General features: G+C 37.5%; 2 protein-coding genes across 5 annotated transcripts in view; one reads left to right on the top strand and one right to left on the bottom strand.

Moving 5' to 3' along the window:
• Window positions 1-723: 723 nt before the first annotated feature.
• Window positions 724-15,266, bottom strand: LOC117991410 (nucleolar MIF4G domain-containing protein 1 homolog). 2 transcript variants are annotated; one of them, XM_069505069.1, is made up of 11 exons: window positions 14,997-15,265; window positions 14,326-14,557; window positions 13,089-13,816; window positions 12,428-12,518; window positions 10,149-10,270; window positions 8,936-9,132; window positions 8,044-8,219; window positions 3,692-3,873; window positions 2,820-2,984; window positions 1,957-2,088; window positions 724-1,039 (listed from the first exon to the last, which is right to left on the bottom strand). In XM_069505069.1, the coding sequence occupies exons 1-11, from the start codon at window positions 15,195-15,197 to the stop codon at window positions 743-745; spliced, it is 2,523 nt and encodes an 840-aa protein (XP_069361170.1). In that variant the 5' UTR covers window positions 15,198-15,265; the 3' UTR covers window positions 724-742. The 2 variants fall into 2 exon arrangements, with proteins under 2 accessions (XP_069361170.1, XP_069361171.1); XM_069505070.1 differs by lacking the exon at window positions 2,820-2,984 and having other exon boundaries at window positions 14,997-15,266.
• Window positions 15,267-15,733: 467 nt separating this feature from the next.
• LOC117991396 (outer mitochondrial transmembrane helix translocase-like) overlaps window positions 15,734-25,576 on the top strand; it is a 48,573-nt gene continuing 38,730 nt past the window's right edge. Inside the window, exons 1-7 of one of the 3 annotated variants that reach the window (XR_011237886.1) lie at window positions 15,734-16,050; window positions 17,686-17,794; window positions 18,169-18,313; window positions 18,848-19,015; window positions 19,460-19,728; window positions 20,488-20,616; window positions 21,339-24,056. Coding sequence is in view for 2 of the 3 variants with exons in the window: in XM_034978987.2 (XP_034834878.1) it covers window positions 15,878-16,050; window positions 17,686-17,794; window positions 18,169-18,313; window positions 18,848-19,015; window positions 19,460-19,728; window positions 20,488-20,616; window positions 21,339-21,500 (1,155 nt within the window). In the remaining variant the exon portion in view is untranslated. Of the gene's footprint in view, window positions 16,051-17,685; window positions 17,795-18,168; window positions 18,314-18,847; window positions 19,016-19,459; window positions 19,729-20,487; window positions 20,617-21,338; window positions 25,408-25,576 lie in introns of those variants that run through there. The other 2 variants (XM_034978988.2, XM_034978987.2) reach the window with 2 other exon arrangements.

The following is a 25,576-nucleotide window of genomic DNA, read 5'->3' as shown; positions in this document are numbered from 1 at the left end:
AACTGAATAAATTAATATATTTATGTAAGTACCTAGCAAAGTCGTAGTAACCTATTTTTCTATCAACTTAACCAATCTTTCCAAATAAAACGAAAAATCCCAAAACGATGAGACGGTTGTAACTCCATTCAAAGGTAAATAAAAAGAAGAAAAAAATGCAAATTGAATATCAATAAAAACATATTTCGTCAAAATTGTAACTTATTTTCGTACAAAATCAATATTCTATCAACTTCTACCACCCTTTCTTTCAGTGCTGCCATCTCTTTATCAGATAAAACTATAGTTTTTTTTCTCGAGTTTTCATGAGAAAGTGTTGTATGAACAGTCGTAGACTTTCTCTGAACATGTGCAGTTTTGACAGATTAGACATTTCTATAGAATTTATAGTTAGACCTTTTTAGTTCTTCAGCAAGATTGTTTTACTTAGAATAATTGCAGTTTTGAGCGATTTTAATCTATATATATAAAAGGAGAAGGTGACTGACTGACTGACTGATCTATCAACGTACAGCTCAAACTACTGGACGGATCGGGCTGAAATTTGGCATGCAGATAGCTCTTATGACGTAGGCATCCGCTAAGAAAGGATTTATGAAAATTCAACTCCTAAGGGGGTGAAATAGGGTTTTGAAATTTTGTAGTCCACGCGGACGAAGTCGCGAGCATAAGCTAGTTTATTATATTATTTTTAAATTACCAGGAAATAAAACTTTAAATAAATAACTTTAAAAAAATTTATTCATAGTCGTAATTTATTTTCGTACAAAGTCAATATCCTATCAACTTCCACCGCTCTTTCTTTCAGTGTTGCCATCTCTTCGTCAGATAGAACAGTAGTCTTTTTTCCAGCGTTTTTGATAAGGAAGTGTTGTATGAACAGTCGTAGGCTTTCTCTGAACATGTGCAGTTTTGGCGGTTTGGATATCCTGTGGAACACTTCTAGTGATGATTGGAGGTCTTCGTTCATGATTATTGCGAGAAGGATTTGACGCATGAAGCGAACTGTCGTTTTGTTCAGGTCGGAGAATTGGATTATCTGAAAGAGACAGACATATTTTATGTTTATCTTTTCTGAAACGAAATATGAAATAACGGCCTTTCCGGGATAAAAAGTAGCCTATGTCACTCTCCAGGTCTTGAACTATACCCATGCAAAAAATTACACCGCTCTATTTCTTCGATGCAGGGTGATTGAAGGACAAACCAACAAACACACTGACGCATTTATAATATTAGATTCCATCCATATCAGTACATTTTATATTATAAATGCGATAGTGTGTTTATTTGTTGGTTTATTGGTTTGTCCTTCAATCATGTCCCATGTTTCAACTCCCCTGAAATGTACGTTTAAAGTCTTTGAGAAGTCTTTGATTTTCCGGGATAAAAAGTAGCCTATGTCACTCTCCAGGTCTTGAACTATACCCATGCAAAAAATTACACCGCTCTATTTCTTCGATGCAGCGTGATTGAAGGACAAACCAACAAACAAACACACTGACGCATTTATAATATTAGATCGGCTATTAACTTTTCCTAATCCATACTAATATTATAAATGCAAAAATATGTCTATATTAAGAATAGAATAGAATATATTTTATTCAAGTAGACTTATTACAAGTGCTTTTGAATCGTTAACTAGTTTAATTTACCACTGGTTCGGAATGCCGTTCCTACCGAGAAAAACCAGCAAGAAACTCGGCGGTTGCTCTTTTCAAGTGATCAATTTACAATATTATTATACCATACTGTACCATATTTGTCTGTCTGCTAGCTTTTCACGGCTCATTAGTTCAACCGATTTTGACGAAATTTGGTACAGATATAGCTTGCATCCCGGGAAGGGACATAGGCTACTTTTTATCTCGGATAATCAAAGAGTTCCCACGGGATTTTTAAAAACCTAAATCCATGCGGAGGAATTCGTGAGCATCATCTAGTAAAGTATACCTTTAAAACGGAAAGCGGCAGTCCTTTCTCCATGACGATATGTATCAGGAACTGTGCCAAATTCGTCATGCCTTGCTTGGAGAGAGAATCTAGCTCCTTGATCTTGTCCCACACCGAGTATTGTATTGAGAGCTGAAACAACAAATCTAAATAACAAAAACTAACTGACTGGTCTATCAACGCACAGCTCAAACTACTGGACGGATCGGAATGAAATTTGGCATGCAGATAGCTATTATGACGTAGGCATCCGCTAAGAAAATCCATATTCATACTTTCATCCATTCTTTAAAAGTCCTAAATCTCATGGGCATCATCTATTTGGTACAGAGATTAAATTTAGGTATCGTTTACGATTTATTACCGATTTAATGAACCGGTTTTTTCCAATATTTTAAAAGTTATCGGCCGAAATAGAAAAACCGTTTCATTCAATCGGTCATAAATCGCAAACGGTAAGTTTTACAAAAAAAGCTTACAGGAAACAAAAGATGCAAAATTTTATTTTCTACAATAATGATTTTAATAACTTTTGTCCTAAAGCGGATAGTTTTCGAGATACCAGCCAAAAACTTTCCTTCAAGATTGCGATCGAAGCTCCACCTGGATCTGTCAGCATTTTGTCACTTTATGGTCAGTAACCTTAACTTAAAAAAAAAAAAGAAATTGGATCGGAAATTTAGTACGAGGTTAAATGCTCTATTTACTGGACTATTGGTATATGTGTACCTACGCCTTGGCGCGACTTGACTCGGCATTTCATGTGCCTACACTATGTACTGTGCAAGTTTGGTATACTGACATTTTGGTATTTGGCCCTTAGCTCAAAATGACCATGGTCCTTAGTGAAACATCCATTATACCTGGTATTTCCTATCGTAGTCGCACAGCTTCTGCCCTAGCACCCCGTAGTAGGGGTTGTATGATTTCTCCTGCAGACAGCACGCTAACAATACATGGATCACTTCCCTTTCTTGTTGACCTTTTAATCCCAGGTGTTGCAGCTTTTCGAACGCGTCCATGTAGTCCTTCAATAAACGTAATGTTATTGGAAATTGAATTTTTATTTTCAAATTTATCAAAGCTTAGTCTAAAAACACCGAAACAACCACAGAGGTTTGTCCACATTGATAAAGACATGGAGAGTAACACAGGCTACTTTTTATACCGGAAAATCAAAGAGTTCCCGCGGGATTTTTAAAAACCTTATTCCACGCGCACGAAGTTGCGGGCATCAGCTAGTGTAGGAATATTTCAAATCCATTCTGGCTGTCCCTACTTCAGAGGCAGCCAGGATGCTTTTCAATTTACAATTAACAGAGAAAAAACCTCTAAAAATTAGAACAATAAACTTACCTCGGCAGCCACATGCCATATAATAACACGGAATATGCTCCGTATCAATTCATACGTTGTTTGCGTGTGGTCTGACCTCTCGCTCTTACTTGGTAGTAGAAGTGGGATAGCGATAATAATTAGGTATTTGCTTCGAGTAGGAATAGAATAGAATAGAATAGAATGTTTTTTATTCATGTTAACTTTTTAAAAGTGCTTATGAATAGTCAGGTTTAATTTACCACTGGTTCGGAATGCCGTTCCTACCGAGAAGAACCAGCAAGAAACTCGGCGGTTGCTCTTTTTAATTTTTCAATTTACAATGTTATTATACCGTACTATACAAGCCATTGCAGCCCCGTGCATTGCTGGAGCGAGTCAAATCCAAGGGATTGCTTACCTCAGCAGCCATGATCACACAGAATATGCTTCTTCTCACGTCAGTATTCATGCGTTGTTTGCGTGCTAACTCCAGCAGTCTCTGATCACCAGACGCTGGTAAATTAACTGTTTGTTTGTCTTCTTGTACGCGGCTCCCCTCCCAAGCCGACCCTACCACCCACCACTTGCCTCTTTCATGAGCTGGAATTATTACAAGAAAATTATTATTTAAAAAAATCCGTTCAGAAATCTCTAAGAAATTAGTATATGTATAGTCTGTACAAAATGACTTATCACGCGCCATTTTTAACCGACTTCAAAAAAAGGAGGAGGTTCTCAATTCGACTGCATGTTTTTTTTCTGTATGTTCGTTACGCGATTACTCCGTCAATTATGAACCGATTTTGATGATTCTTTTCTTGTTTTGTAGGACATACTTCCGAGGTGGTCCCATTTTAATTTGGTAAAGATCTGATGAATATCTTCGGAGATGGAGAACGGAACTCCTCAATTAATAAGAGTAAATTGCTCGCGATCTATGTAAACAGTAGGGTTTTAACCAGGCATAGCATATTTTTAACCGACTTGAAAAAAGGAGGAGGTTCTCAAATCGAATGTATGTCTTTTTGTATGTTTGTTACGCGATTTCTTCGCCAAATATGAACCGATTTATAATGATTCTTTGAAACATACCAGGCATATCATATTTTAGTACGATGGGGACACTAAAAATTGTGAAATAAAAAAATTTCAAAAAAAAATACTACTATAGAACTACAATAACTCTTGTATACATAATATATTGGGTAATAAATTAAATTATTTTTTACTTTTTAGTGTTGGTGGTTATTGAAGTCGGTTTTTATTTCGGTCCGGTTCATCTTTAAAATAAGGACTAAAATCGTACTTTGACATGCAATTTAGCACAAAAAGTTAAAATGGCGCGTAAGAAGTCATTTTTTATGCATTATACATACCAAAAATATTGGTCAAATAAAGGTTCGAAAGGGCTAGAACCTAGAGCCCTTAACCCAGTTAAAAATGGTGATATAGGTAAGTGTTCATTTAATTATTTTAAATGCATATTTCTTCTTACATAAAAATAATACCTAAATGTATTAAATTAACTATATAACGCGTAAAAATGACTTTTCACACGCCATTTTCATTCTATGGGTCAACTGTCATGTGAAAAGTACGGTTTATCTTTGAAATAAGGACTAAAATCGTCCTTTGGCATAAAATTTGACACAAAGTTAAAATAGGGCGTGATGAGTTTTTAACGCGCTATCGCTATACAATTTTTGAGGAAGTAGAATAAAAAATATGTAAACAGGCTACTGATGGGCGATTGTGAATGACATTATTCGAATAACTCGATTGTAGAAATCATTCAAATTATTCGAATAACCTACCAAACCATTCGAATTTGAAGAAAAAGAAAAATATATAAGAATGTATTGCGCCGTCTCATTCCCTCCGATTCGAATTTGATTACTACTAGTTTACAAATTCGAATATACATAACCTCATCTAAAAGTAAACTCTATCTACTAAGAAAAAATACCCAATTTTGTGTGGCAAATTTTATCATTCAACCATCGAACTTAGGAACTTACTATTTTGTATTCGTATTTAATTTCATCTAATTTAAAACTGAACTCTATGTTCTGAGAAAAATAGCCCAATTTTGTATGACAAATTTTATGAATGAAACTAGCGGTTTTAGTCGAATTTGCGAATCAAATAAAAGTCGACTTTATTGTACGAGAATACAGCCCAATGTAGTATGACAAAGTAAATGAATAAAACTAGCGGTTTAATTCGAATTTGCGAACTAGCGGTCGATTGTTTCTGCATTCGATTGTTATTATTAGTAGTATCAAACCATTCGATTGTTGGAACTAGTAACAATCGCCCATCAGTAAAACAGGGTACAGGAATATCAAAAAAATATTGATTTGAAGTTTAAATTTGGAATTTTCCCTTAGCTTAAGGCGGTGCACGGTGTGGTGGTTATGATGTAAACAAAACATTTTTTTAATAATGTAAACAGGCTACGAAGATATTAAAAAAAAATTGGAATCTACCCATAGCTAGAAAAAAAAATTATCACAACGAAATCGTTTTATATTATTTCGGCGGGAAAATAAATTATCCACAAGTCATTTTCCTTATTAGTTATTGATATTTGATATCACAAGCGAAATTGTACAAATATGGCAGAGGGAAAGGGATCAGAAAAAGATGAAAGACAGGTATCAGAGAAAGATGAAACAGATGCAAATATATTAGAGGCCAGCAGTTTAGTTTTCCATAGTTACATCCAAGATAAGATGGCGACTTGCAAAGCTCGTATGTTAAATTGTATAGAACGATTAAAGATTCTTGACAGTAAGTTTGTATTGTTTTTACTATTTTATTGATTACTTCATTAAATTTTTTTTTTGTTATTTTGTATTTGCTTTACTATGCCTAAAATTATATTTGGCTCGGGGTAAAAGTAATTTACAACAGGCAAAAAGATAATGAGTTGCAATTATTGTTGTAATTATTGATTTTTTTGTACGTTTCTCACACAAAGAACTATAGACCTATCGATTTAGTATTTTTATTGGCGCTATAACAACAAAATATAATAAGAAATTCAAAATGGCCACCATGAAAATTAAAAACAAATCAAAATTGTTATTTCTTGTACAGAACCTTTTGTATGCGAGTCCGACTGGCACTTGACCGATTATTTAATTAATTAATTGTTACAAAATCTTTCAGTGAAATATTGGGAGCTACAACTTGAAAATGTATCTATGGTGGCTCATGTCCTCTTTTCTAATATAGAAAAGTCAAGGATGATTGTCGAAAAGGAAGAAACTTCCGAAAGTGAACTAGAAGACGAGGGTATGGCAGAGAACACTGAAGAGGATTCGAATCATAGCGACATAAATCCTAATGAGAACGCAAACACTGAATCTGATGAACAAGGACAAATAGATTAGATTTTTAATAAATTCCTCATATTATATATGCTTAGTTCATTAATTCAAATTACTAATTAAAATTAAATAACAAATAAATAAATTAAAATTTCTAATGTTATTAATTAAAATTAATAAAGAAACGAAAATTCAAATTATTAATTTAATAACCAAATAAACATTGATTTTGTTATAGTAGTAAATGAATATCTTTAGATGTGTTGGTTTTTTCTTGAAAAGAACCCCTCCCTCAATGTTTTTTCATCATCATCATCATCATCATCATCATCAACCAATAGACGTCCACTGCTGGACATAGGTCGCTTGTAGGGACTTCCACACGCCACGGTCTTGCGCCGCCTGGATCCAGCGGCTCCCTGCGACTCGTCTGATGTCGTCCGTCCACCTAGTGGGGGGTCTTCCAACGCTGCGTCTTCCGGTGCGAGGTCGCCATTCCAGCACCTTGGGAGTGATGGGGCCCCAACGTCTATCGGTTGTACGAACTATGTGCCCTGCCCATTGCCACTTCAGCTTCGCAACCCGTTTAGTTATTCGTTTCATACCTATTCGAAAAACAAGCATTGGCATTACGGGATACTGTTTGGCCTTCCGAAAATCCTATGCTGTCAGAGAAACGTGTAAATTCTGAAAAAGCACATTTCAAGAGTTTGTATTTTAGCACATGTTTGAGATAGCTATAGTGCCCGAGAAACAACTTGGACCTGAAGCAGCGTGGTGGGAGAAAGTTGGCGAATCCGGGAAGCGAAAGGCGACGTATCAACCAATCGCGTGCACTCGCGCCGACTGATCAACCAATCGCGTGCACCCGCCATTCGCCAGCCATTCGCGTCGATACTCAAGTTAATTGCCGGGCACTGTACAAACATTGTTCTGAGATATTGTAGGTAATGGCATGTAGTTTGACAATAATTTAAAAATAATGATATTCATTGGGCATTTTCGGTCTTATTAGGAAAAAAACAATTTTAAACATAAATATAGAAGAAAACATTATTTAAGATACGGTGAATTTATACAATAATAAAACTTATATATATTTTAAAACTATAGTGTTTGACAATATTTTTTTAATTTTTCTTTATATTTTGGAAAAGATATTAGAAAAATAGGCTGGTTTTTCTTTAAATTTTGAGTCAATTTATTTATTTTTAGATTGTTTCATTTGATTTCAGATAGATTTAATACACAAACAAACAAGACACGTATAGCGAGAGAGAGACGCACCAAGGAACTGGCGGGAATGTAGGAGCGAGACGTGCGCTGTTACCCTCCCCGCTACCTCCCCGACCTCGGACACCCAAAATGTGTGTTCTGCGCAACGTCATGCGCAAACTTCAGGGGCGTATTTACGTTCAAATCGTACTATACTAACCTTTTAATAAGTCTTCCAGTCTAATATTGAGCGTGGTGACATAGTTGCCTTTCCTAACAATGCCACGACACATTTTCTTCAAATGCTCTACATATGTGGGGTCGTAGTTGGGGATTTTATTCAAGTTGTTGTTCTTCACTGCCAGCAATACTTCCAAGAGGAATTTTATACGGGTCCTGAAATAAGTAATTAAATACTCATATACACATACTGACGTTGGAGAACTAGAGTAACCGAAATAGCTCAACGGGTTGTGAAGCTGAAATGGCAACGGGCAAGGCACAAAGTTCTTACAACCGATACTGGAATGGCGACCTTGCACCAGAAGACGCAACGTTGAAAGACCCCCCACTAGACTGACGACATCAGACGAGTCGCAGGGAGCCGCTGGACTCAGGTGGCGCAAGACCGTGGACGTCTATCGGTTGATGATGATGATTATGATGATGATACACATACTAGCTTATGTCCGCGTAGACTACACAAATTTCAAACCCCTATTTTACCTCCTTAGGGGTTCAATTTTCGAAAATCCTTTTTAGCAGATATCTACGTCATATTAGCTATGTCCATGGCAAATTTCAGCCTACTATTGCGTTGATAGATCAGTCAGTCAGTATCTAGCCTCGATAGCTCAACGGTTAAAGGAGCGGACTGAAAACCGAAAGGTAGCCTGTTCAAATCCCACCCGTTGCACTATTGTCGTACCTACTTCTCGCACAAACTTTACGCTTAATTGGAGGGGAAAGGGGAATATTAGTCAGAAATTAACTTGGCTAATATTCTTTAAAAAAAAAAAGTCAGCCCCATTGACGGACTCAGAACGCTAATTCTCTCAATGTTGGAATGAATGAAAAATGAATCTAAACCAGGGATTCATTTAAACCCTTACCCAGTGTCTGCACTCTGGTTCAGCTTGGTGACCTTAGTTTGCGTGTCGTGTATGAAAGTCTTTAGTGCAGCCGGTTCCTCCTTCCTCAGCACTCCCCCTACGTTGCGTAAGGCTGTGAGCACACAATCAATGCTTTTTTCACTTAACTCGTCTACTAGACGTGTTAAGATGTCATAGAGTAAAGATGCGTGGTAGATCTAAAAGAAAAAAATTGTAGGTAAACAAAGTAGATTATTCAACATGGGGGTAATGTAATGTCTTACGCATATAGAGATATAAAGAGCTGCCCTAATGTCCTATAAAAAATAGCGGATCGGAAACTAGCTCAAGCTTATCGAAATTTTCATAAGTGTGTAAGAGACAACACTACATTTTAACATAACTATAATAACAGGGTTTCGGCACAATCCGCCATTTGCTGTGCCAGCGCAAGTACTTGTTTTTCTTGTAAATAAATAACCTAACTTTATGTGATACTATGAACAAGCGCCGCCATTTTCTGTGCCAAAAAATACACGGTAAAACCGTAGGTATTTTCTCTCTATTAGTTTAAATACTCAAAGGTCTTACGTCACGGGCGCCGGGATAAATCCTAAGCCTAACTTCTATCTGTCTTTAGAAGTTTATGGGAGAAAATTGTTTATTATACTTTGAACATTAATAAGTTTCCGGAGTTAAATTACTGCTGTTATCATCGTCGCCCCTCGACATTTTAATTTCAAGTTAAACAAATAAGTAATTTCAATAACCCCACAATATAACGTTTCGCAGATAAGCCTTGGAGGGAATTTTCAATAATCTTGTTTTTACTCTATGGTTCGTGTTTCTGGCGAGTGAAAGGGACGCAATTATACGTCGAAGCGAGACAACAATAGTTGACGAACTTAGGAACAGAATTTGCTTTGGGTGCACGATGTTCTAAATTCAAATTACATTACATCCCATAAAGCGTAATGGGTTTCAGTACAACATTACAACCCGGCTAAGTCATAGGAATATTATGAAGTACTTTACTATGTAGATAACAGGTCTGTAATAAGGCATTGTCAAGCAAGTGGTGTGAAAAATGATTGTTTACAAGTGCTTTTGAAACGTCAAGTGAATCTACTACTGGTTTGGAATACCCCAAAAAAATGTTTAATTTACAATAATATTAGGTAAATATGCCATATTGTACAATTGCAGCCCCCACGTTAATAATAGTTTGTCTCACCTTAAAGCTGTACAAAAGAGCGAGACATCCTACAAGATTGTCCAACGTCTTATCTTGTACTGGTTGTGGGGTTTCCATCATGGCGTCAAACTTCCTCGATAGTTCTTCTAAGAAATGGGCACCTGGAATCAGTACCCTTATTATAAATGTGAAAGTGTGTTTGTTTGTTGGTTGGTTGGTTTGTCTTTCAATCACGTCGCAACGGAGCAACGGATTTTGCATGGGTATAGTTAAATACCTAGTGACATAGGCTACTTTTTCCTGGAAAATCAAAGAGTTCCCACGGGATTTTTGAAAAACCTAATTCCACGCGGACGAAGTCGCGGGCATCAGCTAGTTATGGATAAACGCGACTTTATAGCTTTCAGACATAAGTTAGCCCTTGACTGCAATCTCACCTGGTGGTAAGTGATGATGCAGTTTAAGATGGAAGTTGGCTAACCTAGAATCCCTGGCAGTTTTTTTTAAACCTCTTTGTTTTTTTAACACGGCATTGTACCGGAACGCTAAATCGCTTGGCGGTACGTTTTTGCCGGTATGGTGGTAACTACCCACAGCCGAAGCCTTCCAGACCTGACCAGAGAAAATTTAAAAATTATAAAACTCCTGCCATGAATCGAAGTTTACCTAATCTGTCCCTAACCTACCCATCTTATCAGAAAAGATGGGTAGGTTAGGGATGAGAGCAGATGAGCTAGATGATGGTCGTGACGATTTCGTCTAAAATTCAGTAAAAAAAAAAAAAATACAGCCTATATCCGTTTCGGGGATACAAGCTATCTCTGTACTGAAAAGCCTATTTATACCCTTAAAACTGAAATTTGGCACAAATGTTCTTCTATATATATAAAAGGAAAAGGTGACTGACTGATCTATCAACGCACAGCTGAAACTACTGGACGGATTGGGCTGAAATTTGGCATGCAGGTAGCTATTATGAAATAGACATCCGTTAAGAAAGGATTTTTGAAAATTCAGCCCCTAAGGGGGTAAAATAGGGGATTGAAGTTTGTGTAGACCACGTGGACGAAGTTGCGAGCATAAGCTAGTGTCCTACAAGAGTTTCAAATAAGAGCGGGCGCACACGATGCGTTGCGGCGGCGGTGCGGCGCCGGAGCGCATCGTGTGACATGCCACAGATTTTTCTATGTAAACGACGCAGCGACAACAGGACAGGACTTGCAACCACCGAGACGAGGCGGGGAGGGGTGAATGCGTTGCGACGTCGGAGCGGCACCGCTCAGTTGTTTTTATTAACAGACTGTCCAACGCTGCTACGGCTCCGATGCGACATAATAACGTTTCGGCGCCGCACCGCTCGTGTGTCCGCGATACGGTGAAATCTTTGCGGTGCGGCGCTGCAACGCATCGTGTGCCCCCAGTCTAAGGTTGTTTATCATACCTATTTCTGAGCCAACGTTGGCATGTAGAACTGCAATGAGCGCGGCGTGCTCGGCCAGCATTCGGTCCGCAGTTAGAGCCTTTTGAACCGTCGCGTCCAGCCATAGCTGCGTGAGAGCTGTATTGACTGAGTGGCGGCTGTTACTGGAGTATAGGTGCTCTATAGAGGTGCAAGCCCAGTGCAGGTTAGTACCAGCTAGCTTGTTGAGGACGCCTGAGGAAGGAACAGTTCATCATCATCATCGTCATGTACCATCGCGTCCAGCCATAGCTGCGTGAGAGCCGTATTGACTGAGTGGCGGCTGTTACTGGAGTATAGGTGCTCTATAGAGGTGCAAGCCCAGTGCAGGTTAGTACCAGCTAGCTTGTTGAGGACGCCTGAGGAAGGAACAGTTCATCATCATCATCGTCATGTACCATCGCGTCCAGCCATAGCTGCGTGAGAGCCGTATTGACTGAGTGGCGGCTGTTACTGGAGTATAGGTGCTCTATAGAGGAGCAAGCCCAGTGCAGGTTAGTACCAGCTAGCTTGTTGAGGACGCCTGAGGAAGGAACAGTTCATCATCATCATCGTCATGTACCATCGCGTCCAGCCATAGCTGCGTGAGAGCCGTATTGACTGAGTGGCGGCTGTTACTGGAGTATAGGTGCTCTATAGAGGTGCAAGCCCAGTGCAGGTTAGTACCGGCTAGCTTGTTGAGGACGCCTGAGGGAGGAACAGTTCATCATCATCATGAGCATCACCGGCCCACTACTGAGTATAGGGCTCCATTCAGAATCGGAAGGGGTTGGTCATAGCTTAGTGTGGATTGGCAAACTTCACACCTTCGAGAACATTATGGAGAACTTTTGGGAATGCAGGTCAGAGAATTACTTACTTTTAATTTGACGTTTCAGTTGAGCCAATTCCTTATCTGAAACTGAATCCTTGTTCCGTAAATGTGGTGGAATGTATACTCCTTTTTCTTCCTGAAATAATTAAATTGAATTCATTAAGGAGGATTTTTTACTTTTGAACAGAAATTAAACTATTAAATTCATCATCATCTCATTCCATCACCAACCCACTACTGAGCGCAGGTGTCCTCTCAGAGTTAGAAGTGTTTAGGACATAGTCTACCACTCTGACCAAGTGCAGATTGGCAGAATTCATACACTTTTGAAAACGTGGAAATCTTTCAGCGTAAAGGTGTTTTATTTCACTGTTAAAATAAGTGATATTTAATTGCATAAAATGCAAATAGCACATAACTCCGAAAAGTTACCCCTTCCATGTTAGCCCACTTCCATCTTAGACTGCATCATCACTTACCACCAGCTGAGATTGCAGTCAAGGGCTAACTTGTATCTGAATAAAAAAAATTAAAAAAAGTTAGAGCTGCATGCAACCGACATCTTGATTGACAATTTGACAGGACTATTTATGACATCTTTTTTGTATGTCACATTGTTGTCAGCAGAACAGGTCACTTTGAGTTCAAATTTTCCAATTTAAACAGTTTTTTAAAAGTGTGCTATACATTTTAATAGTACTATCACCTTAATAATATTTCCTTCTTTGTCCCTTTTTCTTCCATAGATATCCTCCCAAACATCAGGTTTTTCAGCTATTTCTTTAGCACTTGTATTTTTGACATCACCGGAAAAATCTCCATCACCGGAAAGCTCTGACACTTCATCATCACTAAACACTTTATTAAGGTCTTCTTCTGAAATAATTCTTTCCTTTTTCAATTTCGATTCGGTTTTACTTTTTTCTTCTTTACTTAATTGTTTATTACTTGATATTTTTGTAGATTTCTTCACTGGTTCTTCATCTGATTCACTTTCTTCACTGTCATGATCGCTATTATCACTTAATACACTTTCGCTTACATTATCATCATTAGAAATATGTTTTTCTGTACTAGAATTATTATCATTAGATAAAGATTTTTTACTTGATTTCTTAACTGATTCTTCATAGTCATCTAATTCACTCTTATCACTTTCATAATTATCGTCACTTATTTCACTTTCACCACTAACTGGCTGATCATCATCATCATCATCATCAGAATCCATTTCATCAGCATCAGATTCTATTTGATCTTCAGATTCCTCTTTTCCTTTTTTCCGTTTTTCTTTTTTACTCTTTTTAGATATTTCTTTACCAGTGACCACAGCTAGATCTTCCTCAAAGTCTGAATCATGTTCTACATCAGCCAAATGTTTTTCTGCAGCTACAATCTGTTCTGATGTTGTTCTATCACAGATTTCTAGTAGATCTAAGAGTTTAGTTAAGAACATTATTTTGCATTATTTATGAAAATATTACTTCATCTGCATCATCATGATCAACCCATTGCCAGCTCACTACAGAGCACGGGTCTCTTCTCAGAGTGAGAAAGGTTTTGGCCATAATCTCCATGCTGGCCAAGTGCGGATTGGCAGACCGTCCACCTATGTGAACACTATGGAGAACTCTCAGGCATGCAGGTTTCCTCACGACTTTTCCTTTACCGTTAAAGCAAGTGATATTTAATTACCACACATCGCTCCATAAAGTTAGAGGTGCATGCCCGGAATTGAACCCCCCACTCTCTGATTTGAAGGCTTACCATTAGGCTATCAGCTATCACAGCATTTATTTAAGATTTATTTCAACAAAGAGTTTTCAATGTTGTTAATCAAAACTAGTTTTACTAATTTATTCAGTTAAAAGTACTTTTGGCTGAATAAGAGCTTGACTGCAACACAATAACTTGTAAAAATAATTAAATAGCAAAAAGGATACAATCAAGACCATCCTCAGCAAAAGTCTTAGTCTTATTCTTGGCCTTGTTCAGCCCCAGTTGCTTCTCCAGCTTCTTGATCATCTTCTCTTCATCCTCATTGGCTTGGAGCATCATCTTCTTTCTCTGTTCATTCATCTGCGATTTGAGCTCGTTAGCGTCTTTCTTCTCCTTATTTAGCTGCCTTAATATGATGTCTTGCGATGTTTCAACTTCGGCTTTCCGTTTTTTACTCTGGAAAAAATTATTGTTCTCTCATAAATAATTTTGTGAATAATTAAATATTTGAGAAAATAAATTCTTTAACCTGGAAAATGTTAGTAAAATTGTAACAACGCACAGCTTTAGCCTGTGGATCTAGACTCAGAAATTTCGCATACGAGTTTCTTATATTATAATTTAGGTCAGCACTAAGCATTTTTATACACTTATCCCTAAGGACTAATTCAAACTGACCTTCATCGTAGTTATAATAACTTTATTTTTTTTATTATGTTTGAATGATTTTAAGTCTTTGATAGGGAATGGTGGTAAAATCAAAGGGTGGTCTTTGCCCAGTCGTGGGACAGTACAGGCTAATTTAGATTCATTTAGATGGATTTTATATCTTCTTTTAGATCTCTTGATCTCTCAATTTTTTTTATTTAGTAGTAATTTTTGTTCTATTACTTACAATTGGTTCATCGTTGGAGACTGGGCTATCAGCTGGTCGTTTGACAAACTTTCCTGCTATATACTTAGGCTGAACCGACTCGGTTTTTTTTCTCAAATAATGGTCTTGCCGATTAATCTTCTTTTGTTTCCTTTTTTCCTTACGTATAGCTTTGCGTATGTTTGGAAATTTTGGCCTATTGGCTGCTTTGACTTTCTTCATGGTGCAGTGTTTGATTTTGAAAAGTAAATTGTTTTTATATAAAAATTAAATAAGATAAACAATATTTTTGAGGTTATTTTCTAATCTAACACAAGACAATGACATTCGCAGCAGATGACATTGACACTAAAAAAATATTGCCAAATTAAAAAAAGATCATAGACTAGAGCTATTGTGTACTGAACCCGACTCGAATTTGAGTTTCAAAAGTTTCATAATTTACACGAAGCACAGACACGAAGTAAATACAATTTTATTATCATAACGATATATTATGTTCTCCAGTGATTTAATAATTTTAAAAATATCAAATATCAATAGTTTTGGTTGAAGCAGGGTTTTAGAAGAACGAAAGTCGTACCTTTATATAATTTAAACTCTTTTCGGTCGAGTAATGCCTCTCTGAATATTTTCACCGGTTTTGGATCGTGTGCAGTGCACAATATGTATCCTACTATCTCAAACATTTTTGCACCTTGCAACTAAACTAATGACGGACAAAAAAAGTTAGTCTATTATCTCTGTCTCTACGCATAGGTCTGTGGTCACAAAATTTCTCAAAATCCGAGGGAGAATAAATCGTCAAATTTATTACGTTTCTTATATTTCATAAAAAGCAATAATTTTCTTACGACGGCTACGCGCTTTTCTGGTGAAAATCTAGATATTGAACATACGGCATGATGGTGGAAGGTTCTGCATTTACGCGAAACGATGTCTTTCAAATGGCTATCCGCGTTGCTTTTGTGTCCGCAGTGACTTATTTCTCTATAAAATGGCTTGTGAATCAAATAGATCCAACTTCCAAGAGCAGGAAGAAAGCGGAGGAGAGAGCGCGGGAACAGTTACGCAAGTAAGTATTGATTTTTGACTTTGATGCAACTGCATCAGTTGGTGTGAAATCCAATAATATTGTCTCGTTATTCATGTTAAAATCGATGGCCTCCTGCCAGTAATACCACTATTTCCATGTGAAAATTTATTTATAACGCTTAACAAATTAACATCCACCTTTACAAAAATTAACCAGTCATGCCAGATCTATCATGTGTAGGTATGTTTATATATTTGTACTATAAAATATGTACTTATTTGATTTATTTATGCTGTATTTAGTTTAAATGTGCTCAAATTTAATAAACTATTTGGTCTGCAATATTTACTGTTACTGTACTGGCTTCCTCTGGTATTAGAATCTGCGACTCTGATTTTGTGCTGCTTCGCACCGCTAGTCTTTCGATTAAAGAGCTGACAAACAAAATGGTGTAATTGCATGAATTAAATATTACAGAATGAGAAAAAAATGAATGAAAAGGTTGAAACTTTACTGTAATTAGTACAATTTTGATTGAAACTTGCACTTTTTTATTTTTTTTTAATACAAATATCGAGCAAACGAGCAGGCAGGTCACCTGATGTTAATTGATTACAGACACCCATGAACATTTGCAGCACTAGAGAAACTGCCGATGTGTTGCTGGCCTTACAGGAATTTGTTGGTCCGCATCTTGAATAACCCGCTGTTGTAATCTAGTGGGAAGAAAACTTAATCAAGTCACAAGCTTTGGACTTAATTTCAATTCATTTTGCCACTTTTGCTTGAAAATGGGTTTAGATTAGTACCTATTCAGTTATCAATATCACGAACTTTGGACTCAAGTTTAACACAGCATACTTAAGATATTTTGTTTATGGATTTGGGCCAAAATGGATTAAAATGAAGTATTTTGATCAGAAGCACAATTAATTTTTTTTTTGTTAGCCAGCTCTGTTATGTATTTTTTTTTTTGATGGATTTTTCTCATTTTATGACTGGTTCCCACTGTAAAACTCTTATTAGAATGGTCCTTTCCAGGTTTAAAGTTTTGAAAATGTTACTTCTCATTTTGTAAAAGAAATGAAATGAATTTATTTATTTCAAGCCTATGCAAAGTCAAAGTCAAAGTCAAATGATTTATTCAAAATAGGTAATAAATTACTCGTATTGATGGTCTGGTATGGTGTTACATTTGTAAGATATAGTGGTGATAATTATTACGCAAACTTAAAACTAAAGCTACGAGCTTATGCCACTTAAGATTTGTCAAGACCCTACCACAGGATCTGAAAGCAGATTCTATTGAGCAAAGCTAGCAAGAAACTCGGCAGTTGCTCTTCTTTTAAAGTAACAAAATGTTACAATTTTTTTTTTAATTATAGACTAGCATTTGGCTGCAATCAAACCTGGTGGCAAATGATGATGCAGCCTAAGATGGAGCGCGCTTGCCTAGAAGATGCCTATTCACTCTTGACTATTAAGGTAACCATAATATTATAATTGGAGGAGAAAACTGATGTATATTATGTTTTTTTTTTTTTTTTTTTTGATATTTAAAAGCTATCTGCAATCAGTCATTGGATGGACTTTTATGAGATTTTTATGAGTGCATTCAAGGTATATTATGTAAATGTATTTAAAAACATTAGTATAGAAGTTGCATATGTTAAGGATGTCTTGCAGAGCCGGGCTGGGCGGCAAGCATTCGGTGGTGCTGGACAAATTGACTGACCATGAGATGATCATTGCCTCACAGCTTGTTGTGCCAGAGGAGATCAATGTAAGTAGTTAAGTTAAAATTAAAATACAGTATACAGCAGCTTCCATGGAAATGAAAATCAAAGAGTACTCATGGGATTTTTGAAAAACCTAATTCCACGTGGATAAAGTCAGCTAATCAAAAATAAAAAACAGGCATTTTGGATTTGGACAATCAGCAATCCAAAAAACTTCGGAAATGTCACCCAGATCGAATTCGAGCATCAGTTCTGAAATACTTAAAAAATAGCTCTGCTGACTTCGGCCGTTCATATCGATTTCTTAAAAAACATGACAGCCATCTTGGATTTCAAAATGGACAACTTATGTCTACTGGAGAGATTTCTTCTAGTAGCCCTAAATATTGTATTGTAATATTGTATATTGTAATTGCAGGTGAACTGGAAAGACATTGCAGGACTGGACCAACTGATAAAGGAGCTGCGAGAGACAGTGATCCTCCCCATTCAGAAGCGGGAATTGTTTGCTGACAGCCGCCTCACACAGCCACCCAAAGGTGTCCTGCTGCATGGACCCCCAGGTCAGTCACATAATTTATTCATATATGTTGGAGAATATAATGCATACGAACGTACGACGTCATAATCCGAATAAATAAACGTCTTTTCTTTCTTTCTTTCTTTCTAATCCCCATTAAAATGATTTGAATAGAACCTACTCGTAGTAGGTTCTATTCAACTCAATTAAAAAGTACAATCCATAGATAATAAACTATTTTCAGTCAATAGTGCCTTTTGTCGGACACATTCGTGAACGAGAGATTGCCTGCGTCGCATGGACGCATTGACGGCTAAAAATAAGAAAAACAACATGGCAGACATTAGAAGTGACCACGTAAAATTTGAAAAAAACATTCTAAAAAAAAGACAAAATTATATCTCACAACAGACAAGACTAATTCTGTTGTAAACAATCTCTAAACTTAACTTGTCATTTTAGTTAAGGTATTGTGTGCAACAGGATTAGCTAAAGTGGATATGTTTAAAATTCAAATAAATAGATCACATATTTTATACATAAAAACTAAACATCCAACTTAACACTTTTTTTTCAGGCTGCGGCAAAACTCTGATAGCCAAGGCAACAGCCAAAGAGGCTAACATGAGTTTCATCAACTTGGATGTATCTCTACTAACTGACAAGTGGTATGGAGAGACACAGAAGCTAGCGGCTGCTGTGTTCAGCCTTGCTGTCAAATTGCAGCCTTGCATTGTGTTTATAGGTGAGTGGAATTTTAGAAGCATCAAAAAATATGATGGCCATCTTGGATTTCAAAATGGACATAATTTTCTTCAAAACAATAAGATGATATGACAGCCATCTTGGATTTCAAAATGGATCTAACCACTGAATTGTAATCGGCCACCTAAAGAAGTGTCACCAGTCTCAATGTCGTCATAAAGAAAAAAAAATATTACAGTCATCCTGGATTTCAAAATGGTCATCATTTTCATAATCAGTCCCTGAAAAACTTCGGAATTTGCACCCGTCTTGAAAAAAATTACGGCCAGATTTGATTTCAAAGTTCATCATTTTCGTATTTAGCACTCCGAAAATTTCGGAAATGCCACGCATATCGAATCGAGCGTCTGCTCTGAGGTACAATACAAATTTAAATTGATTATTCATTTTTATTTTTTAATATGACGCGTATTTTTGTCCGTAGACGAAATAGAGTCATTCCTCCGGACTCGAACCCAACACGACCACGAAGCGACCGCGATGATGAAGACCCAGTTCATGTCCCTCTGGGACGGGCTCATCACCGACTCCGGCTGCACCGTCATCATCATGGGCGCCACCAACCGGCCGCAAGACCTGGACAAGGCCATCCAGCGCCGCATGCCCGCCACCTTCCACGTGCCCATGCCTAGTGAAGCGCAGCGGGAGAGGATACTGCAGCTCATCCTGCAGGCGGAGCCTACTGCACCCGACGTGAGTACTGACTGCTGACGTGAGTAGGTTATTCATGACGTGAGTAGGTTATTAGTGACGTAAGTAGGTTATTCATGACGTGAGTAGGTTGTTACTGACGTGAGTAGATTATTCATGACGTGAGTAGGTTATCGCTGACGTGAGTAGGCTGTTACTGACGTGAGTATGTTATTACGGACGTGAGTGGGTTATTACTGACGTGAGTAGGTTATTAATGACGTGAGTAGGTTATTCATGACGTTAGTAGGTTATTACTGACGTGAGTAGGTTATAACAGACATGAGTAGTTATCTCTGACGTGAGTAGGTTATTAGTGATGTGAGTAGGTTATTCATGACGTGAGTAGGTTATTCATGACGTTAGTAGGTTATCACTGACGTGAGTAGGTTATTACAGACATGAGTAGGTAGTTATCTCTGACGTGAGTAGGTTATTAGTGATGTAAGTAGGTTATTAATGACGTGAGTAGGTTATTCATGACGTTAGTAGGTCATCACTGACGTGAGTAGGTTATTACAGACATGAGTAGTTATCTCTGACGTGAGTAGGTTATTAGTGATGTAAGTAGGTTATTAATGACGTGAGTAGGTTATTCATGACGTTAGTAGGTTATGACTGACGTGAGTAGGTTATTACAGACATGAGTAGTTATCTCTGACGTGAGTAGGTTATTAGTGATGTGAGTAGGTTATTACTGACTTGTATAATAATATCATAACACAGTATGTATAGTCAATATGTTTGTTTTGTCCCAAACAGATCGAGTACAAGCGCCTCGCGGCGGCGACGGAGGGGTTCTCAGGCTCAGACCTGCACGAGCTGTGTCGTCAGGCCGCAGTGTACAGGGTCAGGGACTTGGCGCGAGAGGAGCTAGCGAGAGAAGCGGAGGTAAGTCAACTAGTCTATCGTCGCAATACTCCTAGAAATGGACCATTTCACTGGTAGCATGTGAAAAATCACGCGAAAATCCTTTTAACGTACTACATTACTCGTTACTCTATAGTATATATAAAAGAAAAGCTGACTGACTGACGGAACGATCTATCAACGCACAGCTCAAACTACTGGACGGATCGGGCTGAAATTTGGCATGCAGACAGCTATTATGACGTAGCCATCCGTTAAGAAAGGATTTTTGAAAATAATTTATTTTTACCTGATTTATTTTTGAATTTCGCGCACGCATCTTCATCAACCCGAGCTAACACGCTAAAGAGTGTGCGAGTGTGCTAGCGAAAGTGTTATTCATTCTATAAATTGTTTATTTTTTGTTCATTCATGTCACTGTTTATTAATTTACTAGCTTATGCTCGCGACTTCGTCCGCGTGGACTACACAAATTTCAAACCCCTATTTCACCCCCTTAGGGGTTGAATTTTCCAAAATCCTTTCTTAGCGGACGCCTACGTCATAATAGCTATCTGCATGCCAAATTTCAGCCCGATCCGTCCAGTAGTTTGAGCTGTGCGTTGATAGATCAGTCAGTCAGTCAGTCAGTCAGTCACCTTTTCCTTTTATATATATAGATTTGAATATTTGAGTAAGGTATTTATTTACGAAATATCTGTCTTATGTGTATTAGTTTCTGACTGCCCCATATTCTTTTCCAGCCAAAACAAAGCAAATCAAGCACATCAGAGTCAGACGAAGAATTCGTAGATGCAGTTCGACCAATCACTATGGATGATATGAGACTAGCGCTCGGCAAATTGAAGGAGTCCAAGATACAATGCGGCACTCTAGCACCCTCGATGCGGATAGAACTCGACTAGACCACCGGTGTAGTCGAATGAACTACCTGTGTTGTCGACTACACACAATCTGTAGTCGACTTAATTCTCGACACATATGAACTATGACTTTGAGTTAAAAATAGGACCTCTTTTCAGTTTACCATCACTTATCACAAAAATGCATAAACATTACATAATATTGTGAGTTTAAAAACAATTCTAAAACATACAAAAGCAAGTGGTGCGAAAACACACATCTCTTATCTGGTTGTTTCTATAATCTCTCTGTTCTATGCCCATTTGTACGGTAACAATAATTCGAGAAACCATCCTAGTCATGTCAAATCACTTAATTAACAGGACAATCATGTAATTGTCATTACGCTCGGCCAATCAATGAAGTTTAAATTACAGTATAGCATAGTGCCCTCAATGCGGATAGAACTCGACTAGACCACCAGTGTAGTCGCATAAAAAAACTAGTCTACTATACATACTATGAAGTAGATCAAAAACTCCATACTCAAAAATGGGTCAGTTTTTTAGATAAAGCAGTGTGAGAACTACATGCAACTTCAATTTTTCTTTCTATTTGAAATGAGTTATTTCTTTATTTTCTATGCCCATATGATTCGAGGAACCATCCTAATCTAGTCATGACAAATAACTGATGTAACTGTTATAACATTGTAATTTGAAATGGATGATTAGCTATATGACTGTGACTGGTAATCAGCAAACCGAAGGAGTCCAAGATATAGTGTGGCGTCCTCAATGCGGATAAAACTTGACTAGACCACCTGTGTAGTCGAATAAACTACAAAACTAAAAGTTGACTACACACACTCTGAAATCGACTAAACGGTCTCGAAACTAAATTGACAGGTTTTAAAGATCGTTTTCATACTGTTACTTGCGAAAAAGGATTTTTTCGATTTTTTAATACAGTCTAATACTATAAACTTAATGTGATCTTATAATACATACGTAATTTTTGGCATTTAAAGCGGCCGCACAACTATTATTTTAAGTCCCGCAAATTGGTATTGCGCTCGAACCATGTCCCATTAACATCGAATTGACGTCATTTGACGTATATTTAAGTAAAAATATACCATCAGTTCGAAACTTCAGTCTAGTCTTGACGTCACTAAGGTGGCGGCCACGCGCATTAGTAATTTGCGGGACTTATAACAGAAAAATTCTGGTGCGTGTCTGGAGGCACTCTTCTTGTCATTTTGTACTGGATCCCAAAGATTGCTGGATCGGGCGTACGCTTCTGATGTTCGCAAAGTGAGTGGGATAGACAATTTCTGATAATATGCGGCCGGCAAAGGCCTGAGCACAATAAAAAATTTCAATAACGTTCTGAGTTATTAAAAATAGATGCTCTTTTTTCGGCCTCGGTAACTGTAATGTTTTTTTTAAAATGATTATCGTATTTAAATCACTTGTCTGTAATATTGATTTTAAAACGTTAGTAACTAAACTCGAAGTCTATTTACAAATGTTAAATTATTGTAAATATTTTATTGACTATTATAAATAAATTGTTATATCCTAAAACTGTAAAAGTTTATTCATACAAATAATGTGTTCTGAGCCTCGAGTATATAAAGTATTAAGTAACTAATCAAAATTCGTCTCAAGAATTGGCGTAAGTCTGTGAAATTGTATGATGATTGATGAATGAGAGCTTTTAACGCCGACTCCACACGTTGGCCCCAACACTGTTCGCCCAACGTGGATCGGGAAATTAGCGTTGCCAACGTTGGAGCCAATTCTAATTTCCCGCGGGGTGATTACGTATCTCGCGACAGGCTTGTGACAGCCGTAAATCTCGCAATCGTTGCTGTCAAACGTTCGCCTAGAGAGAGACAGCAATAGCCACAAAGCAAAATAAGAAGAAGAGAGACTGCAAATGAACTGTCGCATTGCTACTGCTGTCGCTTTGCTCTCGCTACTGCAACGTTTTACGTAATCACCCCGCCGATCCACACGTTGAGCGAACAGTGTTGGGGCCAACGTGAGCACATTTGGCCAACTCGTTCGGTCAAACCCACTTTTGCATATATTTGCCAAAGTGGGTTATCATACAATAATTTCGACGCATTTCGGAAACAGCGTTTGTTCACTACTGCTCGAAAGAACCTCTTATCTTAAATTAACTTCGATTACCTGATTCTATACGATTGTTTGAAAAAAACATTGTATTATAATGTAATATTCGAAATTTTCAAATTCTATTTAAAACAAAATAAAAAATATAAAGTGTAATAATAAAATATTTAATTAACTTTTAATGCAAAGCATATTAAGTCAGAGCGTATCACGGATGTGTTAAAGTAACAATTAGGTATCAATGTTAAAATATGTGTGTAAATTATAGAAAAAAAGAATACTTATTAAATAAAATAACCAAAATGGAGCATATAATATTATAGAGTCCTTTTTCGTCCGATGTTTTAATATTCACGTGTAGATACCTAAATAGAATACATAAAATACAAATATAATTACTAAAGGTATAAGTCCCGCAAATTGCTATTGCGCTGGAACCATGCCTCATTAATATCGATATGACGTCACTTTGACGTCAGCCGAAATAAAAATATACCATCAGCTCGAAACTTCAGTCTAGTGCTGACGTCACTAAAATGGCGTCCACGCGTATTAGCAATTTGCGGGACTTGTATACAGTTTCAATGAGGCTGCTCGTTAGGTAGGTACAGGTCCGATTGCGGCAGAATGACAGTTACAATGTAACGATCGCAATCACCTCAGATTGGTTGACGCTCGCTCACAATTGGCTAAATTCATTGTTGCTACAAGCATACCATAAATTCAGCCAATCACAACAATTGCGATTGTAATAATGATTGATGCAGGTTTTACGGGATCGATCTGCAGTAGGTCGATTTCGTAAAACCTGTGTCAATCATTATTACAATCTCAATTGTGAATTTGTGCTATGCATTGTAGCCAATAGTGAGCGAGCGGCAACCAATCAGAGGTGATTGCGATCGTGACATTGTAGCTGTCATTCTACCGCAATCGAGGCCGGTTGCGGAAGGGTGACAGTTGACGTAAAAATCAAGGCTTTCAACGTTGCTGTCACTTTCCCGCAACTCGAATCCTACCCTACGAGCTGTCTCAGTCAAGCGGTACACCTATAATTATACTACTACATAAAATATGTAAGAACTTGATCTTGTTAATATTTACAGTACGCGGCCGAAAGTAATGTACATTGACCTTTAGAAGGAGATATCAAATTTGTAGAGCACTGTCCTCTGTCATTGGGACCGACAAAACGTCAAATAGGTATGAGTGATAGAGACAACGCTTTACAAAGCCGAAATGTCGTTCTAAAGGCTGATGCACATTACTTTCGGCTGCGTACTTTACGAGACTATTCATTTATTGCATATGGAAGTTGGAACCTATAAAAGGGAGCAAATAGAATTTGACCACTAAGAATGAAATTGGATCTATATTTTCTTACATGTTTTTTGGAAATTTCTTGTTGTGGAAGTTTCTTGGAACTCCGATTAGATATTTCTTGATTGGGTGACTTGGAAAAAACAATCGTTATTTTTTAAAGTATACACTCCACCTTTTTAAGGGTTAATGCAATAAATGATCAGTCCGTAAGTATGAATTCAGTAGGTAGTTGTGACTAAAAATGCGTTTTTTTATATAGTTGCGTAGATAAATTAATGTGCCTGGCTGTGTACTGCATTACTCAATGCTTTATAAATTGGTAGATATTTTAGGCGTTTCAGATATTACTTAATACTTGTAACAGTTGTACAGTTGTCGTCACGGAAGAGAACTCTGGATAATAAGTTTCGACGACCTCCCTGGCGCAGTGGTGAGCGCTGTGGTCTTAATAGTGGGAGGTCCCGGGTTCGATTCCTGGCAGGGGTTTGGAATTTTATAATTTCTAAATTTCTGGTCTGGTCTGGTGGGAGGCTTCGGCCGTGGCTAGTTACCACCCTACCGGCAAAGCCGTGCCGCCAAGCGATTTAGCGTTCCGGTACGATGCCGTGTAGAAACCAAAGGGGTATGGGTTTAATAAAAACTGCCACACCCCTTCCAGGTTAGCCCGCTAT

The sequence above is a fragment of the Maniola hyperantus genome, chromosome 19 (genome assembly GCF_902806685.2).
Source record: "Maniola hyperantus chromosome 19, iAphHyp1.2, whole genome shotgun sequence".
In the NCBI taxonomy this organism is placed as follows: domain Eukaryota; kingdom Metazoa; phylum Arthropoda; class Insecta; order Lepidoptera; family Nymphalidae; genus Maniola; species Maniola hyperantus.
This window is presented reverse-complemented; position numbering and strand designations above follow the sequence as displayed.